At 41.1% G+C, this 14,979-nt stretch overlaps 1 protein-coding gene across 9 annotated transcripts in view; it reads right to left on the bottom strand.

The window, feature by feature from the left end:
• Positions 1-14,979, bottom strand: part of nav2a (neuron navigator 2a) — a 301,077-nt gene that overhangs the window by 25,549 nt on the left and 260,549 nt on the right. For 6 of the 9 annotated variants that reach the window (XM_051959975.1, XM_051959978.1, XM_051959962.1 and 3 more), the window contains 7 exons: positions 13,887-14,610; positions 10,483-10,702; positions 8,164-8,450; positions 6,129-6,194; positions 5,387-5,431; positions 4,721-4,881; positions 3,696-3,878 (listed from right to left, as the gene is read on the bottom strand). In XM_051959975.1, coding sequence (XP_051815935.1) covers positions 3,696-3,878; positions 4,721-4,881; positions 5,387-5,431; positions 6,129-6,194; positions 8,164-8,450; positions 10,483-10,702; positions 13,887-14,610 — 1,686 coding nt within the window. The remainder of the gene's footprint in view (positions 1-3,695; positions 3,879-4,720; positions 4,882-5,386; positions 5,432-6,128; positions 6,195-8,163; positions 8,451-10,482; positions 10,703-13,886; positions 14,611-14,979) is intronic. The other 3 variants (XM_051959995.1, XM_051959964.1, XM_051959967.1) reach the window with 2 other exon arrangements.

Raw genomic sequence — 14,979 nt, 5'->3', positions numbered from 1 at the left:
AGGGAGGGTTTGGGGCAAAGGAGATGAGGTGACAGCATATAGTGGTGTTGTTCTCAATAAGGACAGGTCCGACAAAGTGTTGGGCGGATGATGTGACTTTTGTCCCATCAGTCAAACAACGGCTCAGGTAACTCTACACTTCAGTAACATGCACATGAACACACAAAGTGCATGTCTGGAATCTCACACACGGACACACAAAGAGGGAGCAGGAGAGTCGGGGAAAGTTGTGTTGAATGTCACCGCGTATCTCTCACACCTCTCACTGTGATCCCTGTAATTATCCCCTCCTCTGAAAGGGAAGACAGACTCGCGGAGCTGGGAAAAAGCGACTCAGATGTGCTACTGGGGGCGGGGGGTGTAGTAATAATAAGTTTGCACCTGTGTTATTGTGCATGTGCACATTATGTGGCTGCTGCTGGAAAAATGTGGATAAAAGCTTCACAATACCAGGCAAAGCTCAACAGGCATTTAGCTGAGAAGAACATCTTTTAAAGTGGTCTGTACAATAGAGGACTGCGGTCTTGTACGCTTTAAAATGAAATTCCATACACTTAATTACACAGACCCACAGTGATTGTCACAATGTTAGGATTAAATTCTAACAACAGAGAAACAGGGCAGCTGGCCAACATCAACTAATCTCCACCACAATATCAAACTTAAATCAGCTTTCAGATCAATTTAATGTCAAAGAGTTGCATTTTTTCATAAATTCAACTTTTAAAGCCTGATTTTGACGCTGTAAAATCCCATCTTAGCTGTTGAAGAGGTTCAAGAGTTAAATAAGATGGGGCAACATCTGCTCATCTAAATAGTTTATATTTCATCCAAAGGTAAACACCTCGATGCATTTTCAGTTTGTGATATTACTCTATTTCTTTAGCATGTATTTGCTAGTTGATAAATTGTGCATACTAATGTTTAACGCCTTAAATGCCAAAACCTGGTCTTAAAAAGCAAATTATGTTTTTAAAAAAATGCCAAAATGGCACTATTAGGAATAGCCAGAAACTGTAAAACAGGAAAAATTGAGATTTTCCAGCTTTCTGACAGCACTTTAACTAATCATGTCGCATGCAGTTCCACTGGAAGAATAAATCAAATCTAAGTCACATTTTTAAACCCTCAAGCGACCAAGCTATTTTAGCGACTAAAATGACCGACTGGGCTCATTTATGACCCCACTATATTCTACACAGGAATATGTCTACTTTAGTGCCTCTTTTTGTGCTTTCTTACCTATTCTACTCCACTGCATTTTAAGATGGATATTCTAAAATAACCTTCTGTAATTATTCATGGATTTTAATCATTTTTGACTCAGAGCTAAAGTAAAACCATATGAACAATATGATGCATTGTAATAACACAACAACATTTATTTAGACATGCTTTGTCTGCGACTTTTTTTAAAACTTTATTCCTTTTGTTTCCTCAATTGTACATCAAAAGTACATAAAAACAAAATCTACACAAACATCTTGTCTGTATGTGTGCAATGTAGCATGCAGAGAAGTATTTAGATAAGGGGCGGCTGTGGCTCAGGTGGCAGAGCCGTTCGTCCAATGCAAGACACTTTACCCACCTTAGCTCCAGTGCTGCCACTTACACTGGTGTATGAATGTGTATGCTGTGTAATGTTGGTGGTGGTCAGAGGGGTTGTAGGAGTGGATTGGCAGCCAGTCAGTCTGCCCCAGGGCAGCTGTGGCTAAAAATGTAGGTCTACCAGCTATAGTGCACTGCAAAACACTGAAATATAGCGATTAGAGGTAGAAATAAATAAATAAAACTAAGGCCTACAATAGTGAAAAACCTATACATCTTTCTGGGGTCATAAGTGACCCCAGACAAGTTTACATTATCCTTGTCACACCAGTTGGCCGATCTCTACAACAAACTATGAGCAGCTGTAGGACAAGTAGATTGACAAATTCATGATAGGAAACATTTTTCAGATAAAAGATATAAAAACGGCAAATATAATTATATGGCTGGGGTCATAAATGACCCCACTCGGTCGCTTGAGGGTTAAAAAAAAATCCTAATTTAAAAAAAAAATTATTTTTCAAAAAAAGCAAAAAATAAGCCATTATGTCTAATCAGATTCTGTAAAAAAAAAAAAAAAAACAAACAAACACTAAATTTGGTGCCCTTTGGTGTAACCGTGACGCTATTGGAGTCTCAGCTGTAAACAGTTACAGGACAAAACTCCAGGGACTTTCTGACTGAACTAATGCACATAGAAGACTACAAATATGTACATTTTTGTAAAACACAGAATTAAAGAAACTCAACTTTTGTGCTTCTTCTGTGTTTTAAAACTGTTATATAACTGTGTCACAGTGTACAAAAGACATTCCTGAGTTCATTCTCCTTGCAGTCACGATTGTGCCGTTTCCATAGAGGTGCAGGACTTCATCTTGCAGTAAAAAATGAGCTGACAGGAAGAAAAAAAAACTGTGACAGGAGCAGAAAGCGCAGAGAAACTGCTTGTTAAAGGTTTTCTTAGTGATGAACGGCATCTTTATAGACTCTGAATGTCGGTGCTGATTGACCTGTCAAATCTGTAATTTAAAACACCTGTCCTGTGCACTGCATCCTCAGATAAAAACAGGTGCTGAAGTGCATCTGAAGGAGTGAAGACATGCCAAAAAGGTGAATAGGTGTATAATCGTGTTAACATCTGGTCAGACGTGTTAAAAAAAAGGCTTTCAACTTTGAGTGTACCAGGTTTCCTACAGAACACAGCTGATTCCCCCCAGGTGCATTTAAAAAAACCAGTGTCGGTGTCACTGGGTTTGACATCCAACTCCTTGTTCGACTCTCAAGTTGCCCATTCAATCTCCTGTTCGCTGTGCAGGAAAAACATCTGTCTCTCTGAGATCTGTGGTTTTATTTCAACAATCATTGTCCCTACATTTCCAAGGATGCCGTCTGGGATTCACCAGCTGATCACACAGATAATTAGAGACAAAAACAGGTTGTGCTAATACAAAAAAAAAAGTTGTGTGCCTTACTTGCAAACATGTCATGTGGCTGCATTACACTGCGGTTTACTGAAATTTGCTGCAGGCCGTTTTTAAAAATCACCAAAGGCTGAATTTTTTCCACTAAGAAAACCATTTCGACACAATAATTTCCCACCCGCTCCTTCCCGACTTCCTCTAAATCAAGTTTTTGACGCTCTGAGGATTGAGGAGACTCCAAACCTCTCCTGAGCCGGTGGGAAAAGCACTGCTGGGTTCTGTTCCCAATAAACAAGCTTATGAACAAAACAAAGCCGAACCAAAGCTGATTACGGATTTCTGAAGGGATAAAGCGCTTTTTCTTAGAGGAGCGCTCGTAATCCGCCATAAGGTTCTCTAAACAAATGGAAAAATAATTCTTTTGGCAGGAGGATGTGAAATAAGGAAGGGGAGGCGTCAGAGTCATAGAGGGGTGCAGGTATTGAAATGGATTAAATCTAATGGCAGGTTTCACCAAATGTCTGAAGAAAACATGGCCTGGACTCAAACATTTTGAATCAAAATGGTTAAAATGAGCAAAAGTTGCAGTTTAATACATACGTCATGCAGCATGTCTGAACCAGTAGTGCTAATGGTTTTACTAATTCTTGCCATTATTCTTTGTGCAACAATTAAATTCTAATATCTGTCAGAAAAATTGCAGCAAGACATTATTTCTCCTCTTACCTTCTTCGAATCCGTCCCTGAAGGATCCAGACCGGCTCATGGTGCGAGTCTTCTCGTCCAGCGACATGCAGGAGTTTCTCAGTCGGTTGTCGCCGCACGGGTCGAAGGGGACGTCCTGATTGGTCAGGCTGTTGGTGCGCATGCCGGCCAGGTTGATCTGAGCTGCTGAGGTCGGGCTGGATGCTGTGAGAATGATATGAGTCACTTCAGGCTTTTTAAAAACAATTAATATGTGGTTTTTGATTTATTGTTTTTTCTAAAATATCAGAAATTGTGAAAAAAGGTCAGGAAAATTTGTCAGAGCCAAAGATAAGACAAAATACGATAAGATACAATAACATAAGAAATCATCTCGGAAACATGATGATATTTAACTTCCTTAATCCGGAAGGATATTCTTGTGCCAGATATTGCTCAGAAAAAACAAATGACAAAACATAAGAAATGCAGTAGCTAAAAAGTAAAAAGCAATAATATAAGTACGATCCATTACTGAAATGAAATAAAAAAGCTAAAATAAGGCAAAAACAGAACAGTTAAAAGGTATACTGAGGTAATGCATAATGTCACACATGATAAAAAATATCATGAAATATTATATTACACCTTAAAAACGTAATGAAAATTAAATATTGACAATGTCATACATGTAACATGTTTAGATAGCTGACTGTCAGATAAAAAAACATATTGAAATCACAATCATATAAAAGAGAAAAATGTAGCAGCTCTTCACTTCTGAGGGACTAAAATCATAGAATGTGTTGCTTTTCTGCAGATAAATAATTTATTTTCTGCCCATGTATTGACTGTATATAATGATATATCTAGAGCATTAGAGTAGGATGTATATGTAAGTAAGGTGTCATCTCTTCTCTTGTCAACATTTCAGAGCTACAGCCTTGGGTTTAGCTTGATGACTGCGAAGCTGATGCAATGAATTCTGACACTGTCTCCTAAATTCAATGTTTTCCCAGCTAAATTACCGTGTACTTCTGGGCTTCGCTTGTGTGTATGTGGCGTACCGAGCTGTCCAAAGTTGAAGCGGGTGCCGGAGGGGGAGGTGAGGCTGGATCCGGGGGAGAACGGGGAGTTGCTGGCCGAGTCCTGCAGCCCGCTGGTGGAGTGGGAGCGCAGCCAATCACGGGCCTCCTCGTGGCCTCGCAGCTGTGGCGACGGTCCATACCTGCAGAAAGTCAGAGAGAAGGTTAAAGTCGAAACGAGGACACAAAACGGAACAGATGCAACGTGGAATCTGTGCTTTTACAGAAACGAGCTGATCTGGATTCTCTCACAATCACTGAGACGGATTTTTTCCCCCTTAAGCAGCTGATTAATAGCCAGAATCTAACACCAGATGAATCAGATACAACATAAAAGTGTGAACACAGACTGATTTTCAACAGAAACTGAGGAGGAAACAAAGCGGAAAAGAAGCCAAAGAAAATCTGACCACCACATCAAGCCTGCAGCAGCAGCGACAGCATCTTCACAGGAGCACAACACGACAACACATGTGCCAAAGTGCCGCACAAAAAAGAAAAAACGACAACTTGAAAGCACTTTTGAAAAGGGTGAGCGCAAGCCTCAGAGAGTGAATATGAAGGCAGAGACAAAAGAAAGACACAAGACAATTTGGTGAACCACTGAGCAAAAGCGCAACGTGTCCAGCGGGGGGGTGAATGCAGTACCTGAGTCCCTTCTTGGGCAGAGTGTTTCTACCACAATGTGGCCCGCTGTGGGAGAGAAACACTTCAGAAGAGCAAAACAAAGGAAGGTGGGAGGCAAGGAAACATGTGGCTGCATCTCTAAACAACTACCTAATAATCCCTTTAGCTGCAGAGATGCTTTTATTACCAATGCTACTTCAGTACTGCAAAAAACATCCATCTTTGCAGGACATTTTATGTTTTTTGCGGAGTCCTAGAAGGTCTTAAAACAGATCTCCGCCTGTTTTAAGTATTTCTTCAGGACCGTTCAAAACAAATTGTCCACTATAATAAAAGAAAATGACACTTATTTTAGAGAATTATAGATATTAAAGGTTGAGAAACAGTAAAAGACATCCTCAAGATTGACATTTTTGCAGTGTGAAATCAATTATGAAAATCCTCATGCTCGTAACTCTGCTTTCAACCAGAAGGTGGCAGTATGTGAACAATAATAACAAACCACTAAACAAACACTGAAGCTGCCAACACACACACACACACACACACTGACAGATTTCCATTCACACAGGAGCTGGAGGTCCTAAAAACAACCACAAACTACCACACAGAGCAACACACCTCACACAAAAACCCACAAAGTACGACCAAACTACCACAGCGAGGTTCTCTGCAGTTCTCTGTGTGGCAGCAGGTGGTGGTTTAGTAGGAACCTCCACAGCTGCTCCACCAGAAGCCTAACACTGCACACAGGTACATTTACCTGTCCTGCTTCCGAGGCAGCGTGTTTCGGCTGAATATAGGGCTAGCTGAGGGGGAGGAGAGGGGACTGATGGAGGACAGGAAGGAAAGAAAAAACGCACAACAGACAAAGAGAAAGAGAGGTTTTAGAGAATAAAGTGGACGAAAGAGTCAACTGTAAGATTCTCCAGCGGTGAAGCTAACGAGGAAGGTGATGTCAGGCTCAAAGCTTCGCCTCCAGATGCTATTGAGTTTCCTCTGGGACATTCCTGTCACATTACACAGTCAACCTGTCAGGGAGGAATCCGCTATAATGACCACAATTGCTGCGTCGGGATTTTGTTTCCCTGCTCGGGTGCCGACAGGACGGCAAACAAGAAGCGACACCTCGTCACCGCAGATGCTTTGTGCATCATCTGGACTCTGAGTCAGGACTGGGCAGGACATCAATAAATCTAACAGTAAATAAGAAAAGAAAAAATCCTGCAAAGTACGAACACATGAAAACTGAGTGCTCATTGGAGCCTTTTTTACACATTAGAATATACATATATCTGTGAGCTGCATTATTATTCCTGATGCATTAACGTGTAAGCAGCATTTGAATCCTCTGAACTCCAGACAGTTTGTGGCTTCGTTCATGTTTTTCTCACTGTTTATGTCATATAAAGTCCTGTACCTCTATGGAAACAGAACAACCACGACTAAAAGGAAGATAGTTTTTTAAAAAAAGAAGAAAAAAGACAGTTAAATTAGTTTGATTTCTCATTTTACAAAAAATGAGCTGGAAAAACTAGGAATCAACAAGTGCCCACATGTGCTACCAATATAAGAAATATGGTGACTCTGCATACAACAAATAATTTCTTAGGTACATTTTGAATTGGTTTCCATTTTGGTTTTCCATCTGCTCTGTAGAAACACGGCCTGCAGTTCATCCTAGCTCAGCTGAAAAATGATGTTTTGTCATGAGGCTGCTGAGCCACTAGTAGTGGTAGATTTTTTTAATTGAATTAGGTTCAATTCTATTATATTCAATCGTGAAAGGAAAGGTGTTAGTTTTGAGTCTTTACTGATAGGTGTGCAGATTGATAAGACATGTTTTTTTCTTGTTTGCTATCAACTGTACCTTTATCAAAGTGGGAGTGCTTTGCAAATAGTTTATGTTCGGCATTTTTTCCACTGGACACAGAATAAAGAGATTTTCAAGTAATATCGTGATGTTAAGCTAAGATTTAGTCACGATTTCTGACGGAGCAGCACTTCAAAGACAAGGAGTTCAAAGATCATGACAATTGTTTGTGTGTTTACGGTTTCTGTCACTCAGAAATGTTGACAATTTTTTTCAAGACAATATGCTTTTCAAACTTGTTGACTGGTTTCGGTGTTCAAAGAGTTGGTTGAGATAAAATTTATCTGAAATATTAAAAACATGTTAATTTATGGCAAGGAATTCTATTTCAGAAACTGATTGGATGTTTTGTATATTAAACGGCAAAGTACCCACACAACATCTACCTCTACAACACAATGAATTTAAAATATTAAAGGAGTACCGTGTAACTTCTGAAAGCAAAAATACAGTATTCAGTGTTTAAGTGAGGAAAAAAAACCAAAACTTTTAAGCAAAAAAAAAGCACCTTTGCTTGGTTCAACATGCTGTTTGTTCTGCAAATCTGCTTTTTTTGGGGGGCTTTTTTTTTTGCTTTTATTACTCTGACAATGCCACTTGTGGGCACAGTGGTTGTTAAGTAATATTATTTCAGTTATTTTTTTATTAATAGAGATAGCAATTATAGTCAAACCTGCAAAAAACTAAAATCAAGTTGCAATAAACAAGACCATAACCACATTCCAACATGAAGATGACCACTAGACTGTTGGCTAAATTTCACATCCATTCAAACAATTATTCATCAAACACATTATTTAACATACAGTGTAGCCTGAAAACAACCTCAAATATCACATTTATGAAGGCACAAAGCAAGAGAACTTGAATTTAGCTCATTCTTAGACACCAAACCCTCCTCACTGTCCCCTCTGTCCATCCTCACCTCTCAGACATGCCGGTCTTGATGCTGCCGGTTCGGCCCAGAGCTGACAGCGTATCCTCCCTGTGGGTCGAGAGGCCACCACCTCCTCCGGCGCTGCCCAGGCTCATGTCGATGGACTCGCTGCTGGTGTGCATGCTGCTGACGGAGGGGAAACCCACGCTGCCTGTTCCGCCGTGGCCGCCCAACGTTCCCTCCCTGCTGGGGACGGAGGAGCTGCTGAAGGTGGTTCCCCACGTCAGGCTGTTGGAGGGTCCGGTGGAGGAGTAAACCGAGCCGGGGCTGGAGGCCTGTGGACGGGCAAAGAGGGTCACATTAGGGTTGTAAAATTAGATTTTGAACCACTTGGAGGGACTGAAAGCAAGCTGTAAACACATATTATTACATTTTATTGCAAAGGATTTGCTTATTTACACATTCAGTGGTCACAGAACAACATTGTCATTCCTTTTGAGTCATGTTTCTGGCCTCCTGGTGGATATACGTCCAGTGTTTAGTCACTTTTAGCTCCATTTTTAGTCTCAACCACCTGCTAAGGAAGTATGTGGCTCTGAAACTGCTAAATGCTCCTCTGTGTTAATCATGTTCAAACTGAGCTGCCTGTATATGTGGTGAAAGTGAACAATACAGCCATTTTTCAAAAATGCCATATGATCAATAAAGAAAACATTACTGATTAGCCAATAAGTGTCCATATGCTGATATACATCACATATATAAACCTGACTGTTGAAACTTTTGGACTCCTGCCTGCTGTTTGTAAAGACGTGACTGTTGCTCTGAAAAACAATGCCTGATGTGTCACTTTATGATTCATAACTAGTCTGATGAAGTCTTATGAATCATGTGAGAACACGATGGAGAGTTCATGACTGAGCATGCTCATTCGCTTCTGCTCTGCAGCAATACGTAGCCTAAAGTTAGTTTGTATTTAAACTGAATGGGTTCATTAGCAGCTCAGGGATTTCACCACATTTGTAAGGTGAGAACAAAATGTTTGAGTCTCCACCAAAGCCTTGTCAGTGACTCTGCAAACACCTTCCCACATGGTTAATACATACACGCCTGAATGTCTATAAGCCAAAAGGTAAATAATCATTTTAATCTTTAAGCTAAACCTGACCAACTGGTTTGACAGTTGCACAGAGGTGACAGTTGCCCACAAAGGAAATGGCTAACGGACAGCAGCTCTAAACATTAAACGAGAAATCCATCATGGTATATAGTGACTACAACATACTTGTGCAACATATGTCAAGACCAAGAGTACTCAGACCAGGGTTATTTTGACTTAAATGCTAATATAGATCAATAGATGGAGTACTTTATTGCAGACATATCCAAAATAAACATGACCTACATTTAACCGACAAGAACTTGGTAAGAAAAACACAGCGCTGTTTGGAAAATATACGTACATGTGCATAAAAACTACGAAAAATTGTTCAAAAATAGGAACAAAAATAGAATAATAAAATTCTCACGGCGCAAATAAACACTGAATGTGCAAAGTCACTCACAAAAAGTGGCTTAAAAATTTGTAGTGCTGCGTATTCATTTTTTGTCAGCACTCAAAGACATTGATATTTAACAGGTATATTTTTACTGTGCATCATGCATATTAGCACTAAATACAATTGAAACTCGTCATTAGCTTTGCTGATTTTCGTCATCAGACAAATTAAAATCAGACTTAATAGATGTACTATATGAAAATATCGGAATCACTACTAAATTACTACTAAATTTCATGGAAAATGAAGTCAGCTGATCATTGAAGTCATCATAATTCATCCTCTGTGCAAGATAAATGTCTTAAAAATTTCACTGGAACCCCTGCAACATTTGTTGTGATGTTTCTTAAGAAGTGGACTGAGAAACAAACCAACTTTGCCATTCCTAGATCCTCACCGGTGGAAAAAACACCACAATTGCGAGCCCAAAATAAGCCTAAAAGCAAAACGACAACCGCATGCTTCCCTTGTTTTGATGGTAACTAATGGATGGTGGGCAGTTGGAGACTGTGCAGCTAAAAATAGCAAAGTAACTAATGAATTAGTGGTTGCTCCCATGACACAGTTCTAAAAATGTACCAGGCTGCTTCAGGAAACAAGATGTATGGCGGTAAAAGCACAAAAATAAACAGAAACTTTGGGTAATGCTGGCAGAGCAACATCACCACATTGTATTCAGGTTGTTATACCAACTAATTTCCTGAAGTACTAAAAGACTAATCATCTTCTAAGAGCTCTGTAATGATTTTATGATCCATGTCCTCCACATTTATGGAGTTAGTCCACTGACACACTGATCCAGTCTCACCTGCTCGCTGCCCAGCGTCCCCATGCCTGATCCCAGCGCTCGGCCTCCAAACAGGGAGCTGCTGGTGTCCATGTCCACGCTGGCCAGCCCTCCGTCAGGGGACTCCAGCACCGTGGCCACGTGGTTCATGGTAGCGTGCGGGTTGGAGATGACGGTAGAATTCTTCATGTTCTCAGCCGTGGTGACTGGAGCCTGTTTGCTGGGCTTCCCACCAAATAACCTGCGACAGATCAGAGGGTGGAGAAAAGAGGTGAACCCGGGCTACAGCGCTCATGAAGGAGCACAAAGACAGGATGTAATCTTATATTTGTGACCAACAGGGGAAATTTACAAAGTCACATGGTAACAAATCACATTATCATCCATTAACAAATGGATTACATTAACGCTATGAACTCTAAAACCCACCAGCGGGTTTAAAGGTCATGTTATCTTCAAAAAATATCGGGACAATTACTCCATTTACAGAAAGAATTGTTGCATTTTCAACCATCTGACAGCCCATGAACTCATCTAGTACTATTCTATGTCTTGTGTCAGAAAATGGAACCAAATCTCAGCTTTATTAATTGTAATATTTTAATAAAATCACTTTATTTTACATGCCTCATTTAAAGAAATGACACAAAATCAACTTTGCACTGGATTCTGTAGCTATGACCGGTAGTTACATTAAAACAAATTAAAAGATTTCTCAGCTGAACTGCAGGATGTGCCGCAGATGGTTGACAAGTATGGAGTGTAAATAGTGAAATATTTACATAATGTAGGCTACCTACTTATTTATTTTTACAATATTAAAAGCAGCTGTGTGCCAAGCATTCCAAGCATTCTCCATGTTCGTAAAATAAATATTTCAAGAAAATCCGACTTTCAACTTTTTCGTCTTATATTCTATGGCATTATACCACACAAAATGCATGTTTGAGTTCTCTCCACTTCTAGCTATGGCTTCTTTGCTTCCATAGAGGTGCTGGACTTTATATTGGAGTGAAAAAAGAGCCGACGGTGAACAAAAATGTGACAGAAGAAAAAAGCGAAGAAGGGTTAAGAAAAGATTTTCAGTGAGACAATGAGAAAAAGCTTGTTTATTACTGTGTTTTTAAGTTGCTCTGAGCCATCTTTCCTTGCATATAGTTAGAAATGTGGAGAAAAAAAAGATCAGTGGGGTCAAAAAAAAAGAAAATACAGGAAATTTAACAACAAAATTTCTGCTAAACATTCGTGATTCTTCTGGTTTAAAGTGTTCAACGGACCAGAAACCTGACTTGAGTTTGTCATCTGCTGCCAACAGAACAAAAGCAGCGGTATTATTCGTAAATCTCTGTGAAATACAGTAGCAGTCAGTAAAGGTAGAGTCGGCACTCAGATCTGAATCAAAGCCAACACACACACACACACACACACACACACACTGTAAACTCTCTCCTTGTTCCATACTAATCCTGGGTTCCAGTTAAATGGAGGGCTGTGATGACTGGAGCCGCAGCGAGCGATAATAGCAGCTCCATCTCTTTGAAGAGTTATCACTCCCTCACATTAATGAGGGCAGAGCGCTGAGGTAAGACTCAGCTCCCATTACCCTGCACCACACCCTCCCCCCCACCACGCTGCTGAGGCTTGGCAGCTGATCAGCTCAGCTCAAAGCCTGTATTCACAATGGCCTGATATAACCTCAGAGACTGGCTGCAAGTGTGTGTGTGTGTGTGTGTGTGTGTGTGTGTGTGTGTGTGTGTGTGTGTGTGTGTGTGTGTGTGTGTGTGTGTGTGTGTGTGTGTGTTCTTGTACTTGCTACATGGTGAGTACCATTTTCTGCATTTAACTATCAAAGTGAGGACATTTTTACAAAGTGAGGACATTTTGGCCGGTCCTCACTTTGAAACAGCCATGTTTGAGGGTGAAGACTTGTTTTTAGAGAACAGGTATGAATTGAGGTTTGGTTAGGGTTAGGGTAAGGATTAGGGTTAGGCGATCAGTTGTGATGGTTAAGGTTAGGGTAAGGCTCTAGGAAATGCATTACGCCTATGGATGTCCTCACTAAGATAGAAGTACAAACATGTGTGTGTGTGTGTGTGTGTGTGTGTGTGTGTGTGTGTGTGAAACAAGTCCACACATGTGCTCCTTACCGCTGATTATTTTTTACTGTGACTGCATGATTACTGTCTTTTTAAATGGTCTTCAGTGTGTATGTGTGTACATATGTGGGTAAAGTCAAGTCCATGCAGGAAGGACCCACTCAGTGTGGCTCATCAGCTGGCCGTCATGTCTGCAGGAGGGCAGGTCAGTACAGGTCAAAGCACAGCACATACTCATCAGATGAGTTATTAGTTGTTTAATCAATGACCAGAGAGAAATTTTAAGAAAAAGTACCTGAAGTCGAGTCTAAAGTCTGTCCATGAATGTCCGAAGTCTTTATAAGTAAATTAAAAGAGCATCTCAGGTTTTTAAAGACAAGTTTTTACCTTGTTAACCTGTTAGTATGATGTTTTTATATGCTAGAAGATACATCATGAGTGAAGTAGGCAGCCAGCATCATGGTCAAACATTTCTAACTTGAAGCCGCCATGTATAAGTCACAGACAGCTGGGGTTTCATATGTAACAAGCGCTAAGAAACCAATTCTGTCTGCTTACAGGATGGGATTTTCTGTAGCATTACTCTCAAAAACTGGTTCCGACTCATGAATCAAAGATAAAACGTATGCATATGTAAGTTTATTGGGCTGCGATGAGTTTTCAGTTGTTTAATCAAAGTCCAGAGAGGGACTTTCAGAAAAGGTATCCGAAGTCAAGTCTTGAGTCTGTCAGAGAATGTCTGAAGTCTCCAGGTCCTCCATATCTCTAAATGTAATTATTGAAATGTCGATAATGTTCTCGAAGAAATACATTTAAATGTCCCTCTTCAAGGATGTCATTATGTGGTTTTGTGCTGATAATATAAAAACAAAGCAAAACAGATGTTTGCTCACGCCTTCCTGATGCTGTCTTGTTTGGTTTTAACTTTATCTTGAACTTCACCGAGTCAGATTTTAACATTTTTCTATTAAATCTTAAAACAAGTCAACTCTGCAAAAGTGCACAATCAACAAAAATCTCTTTTCAAACCAAGGCACACTGAAGATGTTTAGGAATGTAGACTGTAACTGTTCAAAATGATGGTATAATGTAGGTTAGTTGATGATAGCCTTCATTTAACTAACCCAGTAAATTACAGCTGCTGGAGGTCCGACAGCTGCTGTTAACTCCTGCAGTTCTCTTCTTTATTTTTTACTTGATCTTGAGCTGTACCAAGTCAGTTTTTTACATTTGTCTTTTAAATGTCAAAACACGGTAAAAGTGCACCAACAACAAAAGTCTCTTTTTCAACCAAAACATATTGAAGGTGTGAAGGGTGTATTTACTGACCTGCGAAGCGTCGGTGAAGAAACCTGCTGTCTTCCTGTCAGAGGAACCGTCGCAGCTCCTCCACTCTGCATCGCCGCTCCGCTCCTGAGGTTGTCGATGTCAGAGACCCCCTTCTCTCGGTCCGTCTGATTGGCCAGAAGCCCTGCTGAGCCGTTGGCCTTGGCTAAGCTGATGGAGTTTTTCCCGTGTGAGGTGATGGAGAGCACAGCGGCCTCGATGCTGCTGGTGGAGGATCGGTTCCCGTTGCGGGCAGCTGCCCCGGACCGGCTGGGTCTGGGCAGGCTGCGGTACTGCAGCGTGGAGCGGGCGCTCATGGGCAGGAAGCCGTCGTCATGGTGTCCCAGGATGGAGCCTCCATCCTGCCCGCCAGCCTTCAGCCCTCCAGACAGTGAGCGGCCCCCCGATTTAGGCATCTTCCCCAGGGTGGCTGAACCGCTGGTAATGGTGGCACCGCTGGCGGTCACCATGGTAACCATCCCGGGACCCTGCTTCTTGAAGCCGAAGGTGCTGGTTGGGGTCCGTGAGGTCAGCGTGTGCGTCTGGGAGTGTGGATCTGACACTGTGTGTGTGAGTGTGTTTGTGGTCGGTGTGCGGCTGCTGGGGATCGACTGTTTCTTGGCTTCATCGCCGCTGCTGCGTCCGGCATCTGACGGCGAGCGGTGGAGGCCGTTAGCACGAGGAGAGAGACGACCTTTCTCGGACACCTTGACATCATCCGTTTTACCTGCAGAGACACAGAATCAGACATCAGCAGGGAGCGTTAATGCTGCCGTTACATGATTTTAACCTCAGATTGCAGCCATCGCTGGAGTTAAAGTGAAGAAACTAAACTGTCTGTGTGGAAACTTGCTTTTCGTCGGGTCAGCAACCACTTTAGAGTTTATCCTTAGGATTTCATCAGTACAAACATTGCAGCATTTTATTTCATCATCTTATTTAATAGACTAAAGACTGTTTTTTTTAAAGTTAACCTGAAAAATACGACTTAGACCTGTAAAATTTTTCTTTTCTTTTAGAATTTTACTAAATTTAAATCATGTAGCAGGCCCACTAGTTACTCTGCCAAAGAATGCAGTGGAGTTATGAGAGGATC

The sequence above is a fragment of the Acanthochromis polyacanthus genome, chromosome 2, assembly GCF_021347895.1.
Source record: "Acanthochromis polyacanthus isolate Apoly-LR-REF ecotype Palm Island chromosome 2, KAUST_Apoly_ChrSc, whole genome shotgun sequence".
Classification (NCBI taxonomy): domain Eukaryota; kingdom Metazoa; phylum Chordata; class Actinopteri; family Pomacentridae; genus Acanthochromis; species Acanthochromis polyacanthus.
Note: the sequence above shows the minus strand (reverse complement) of the source record. Positions and strands in the feature narration are given on the sequence as shown.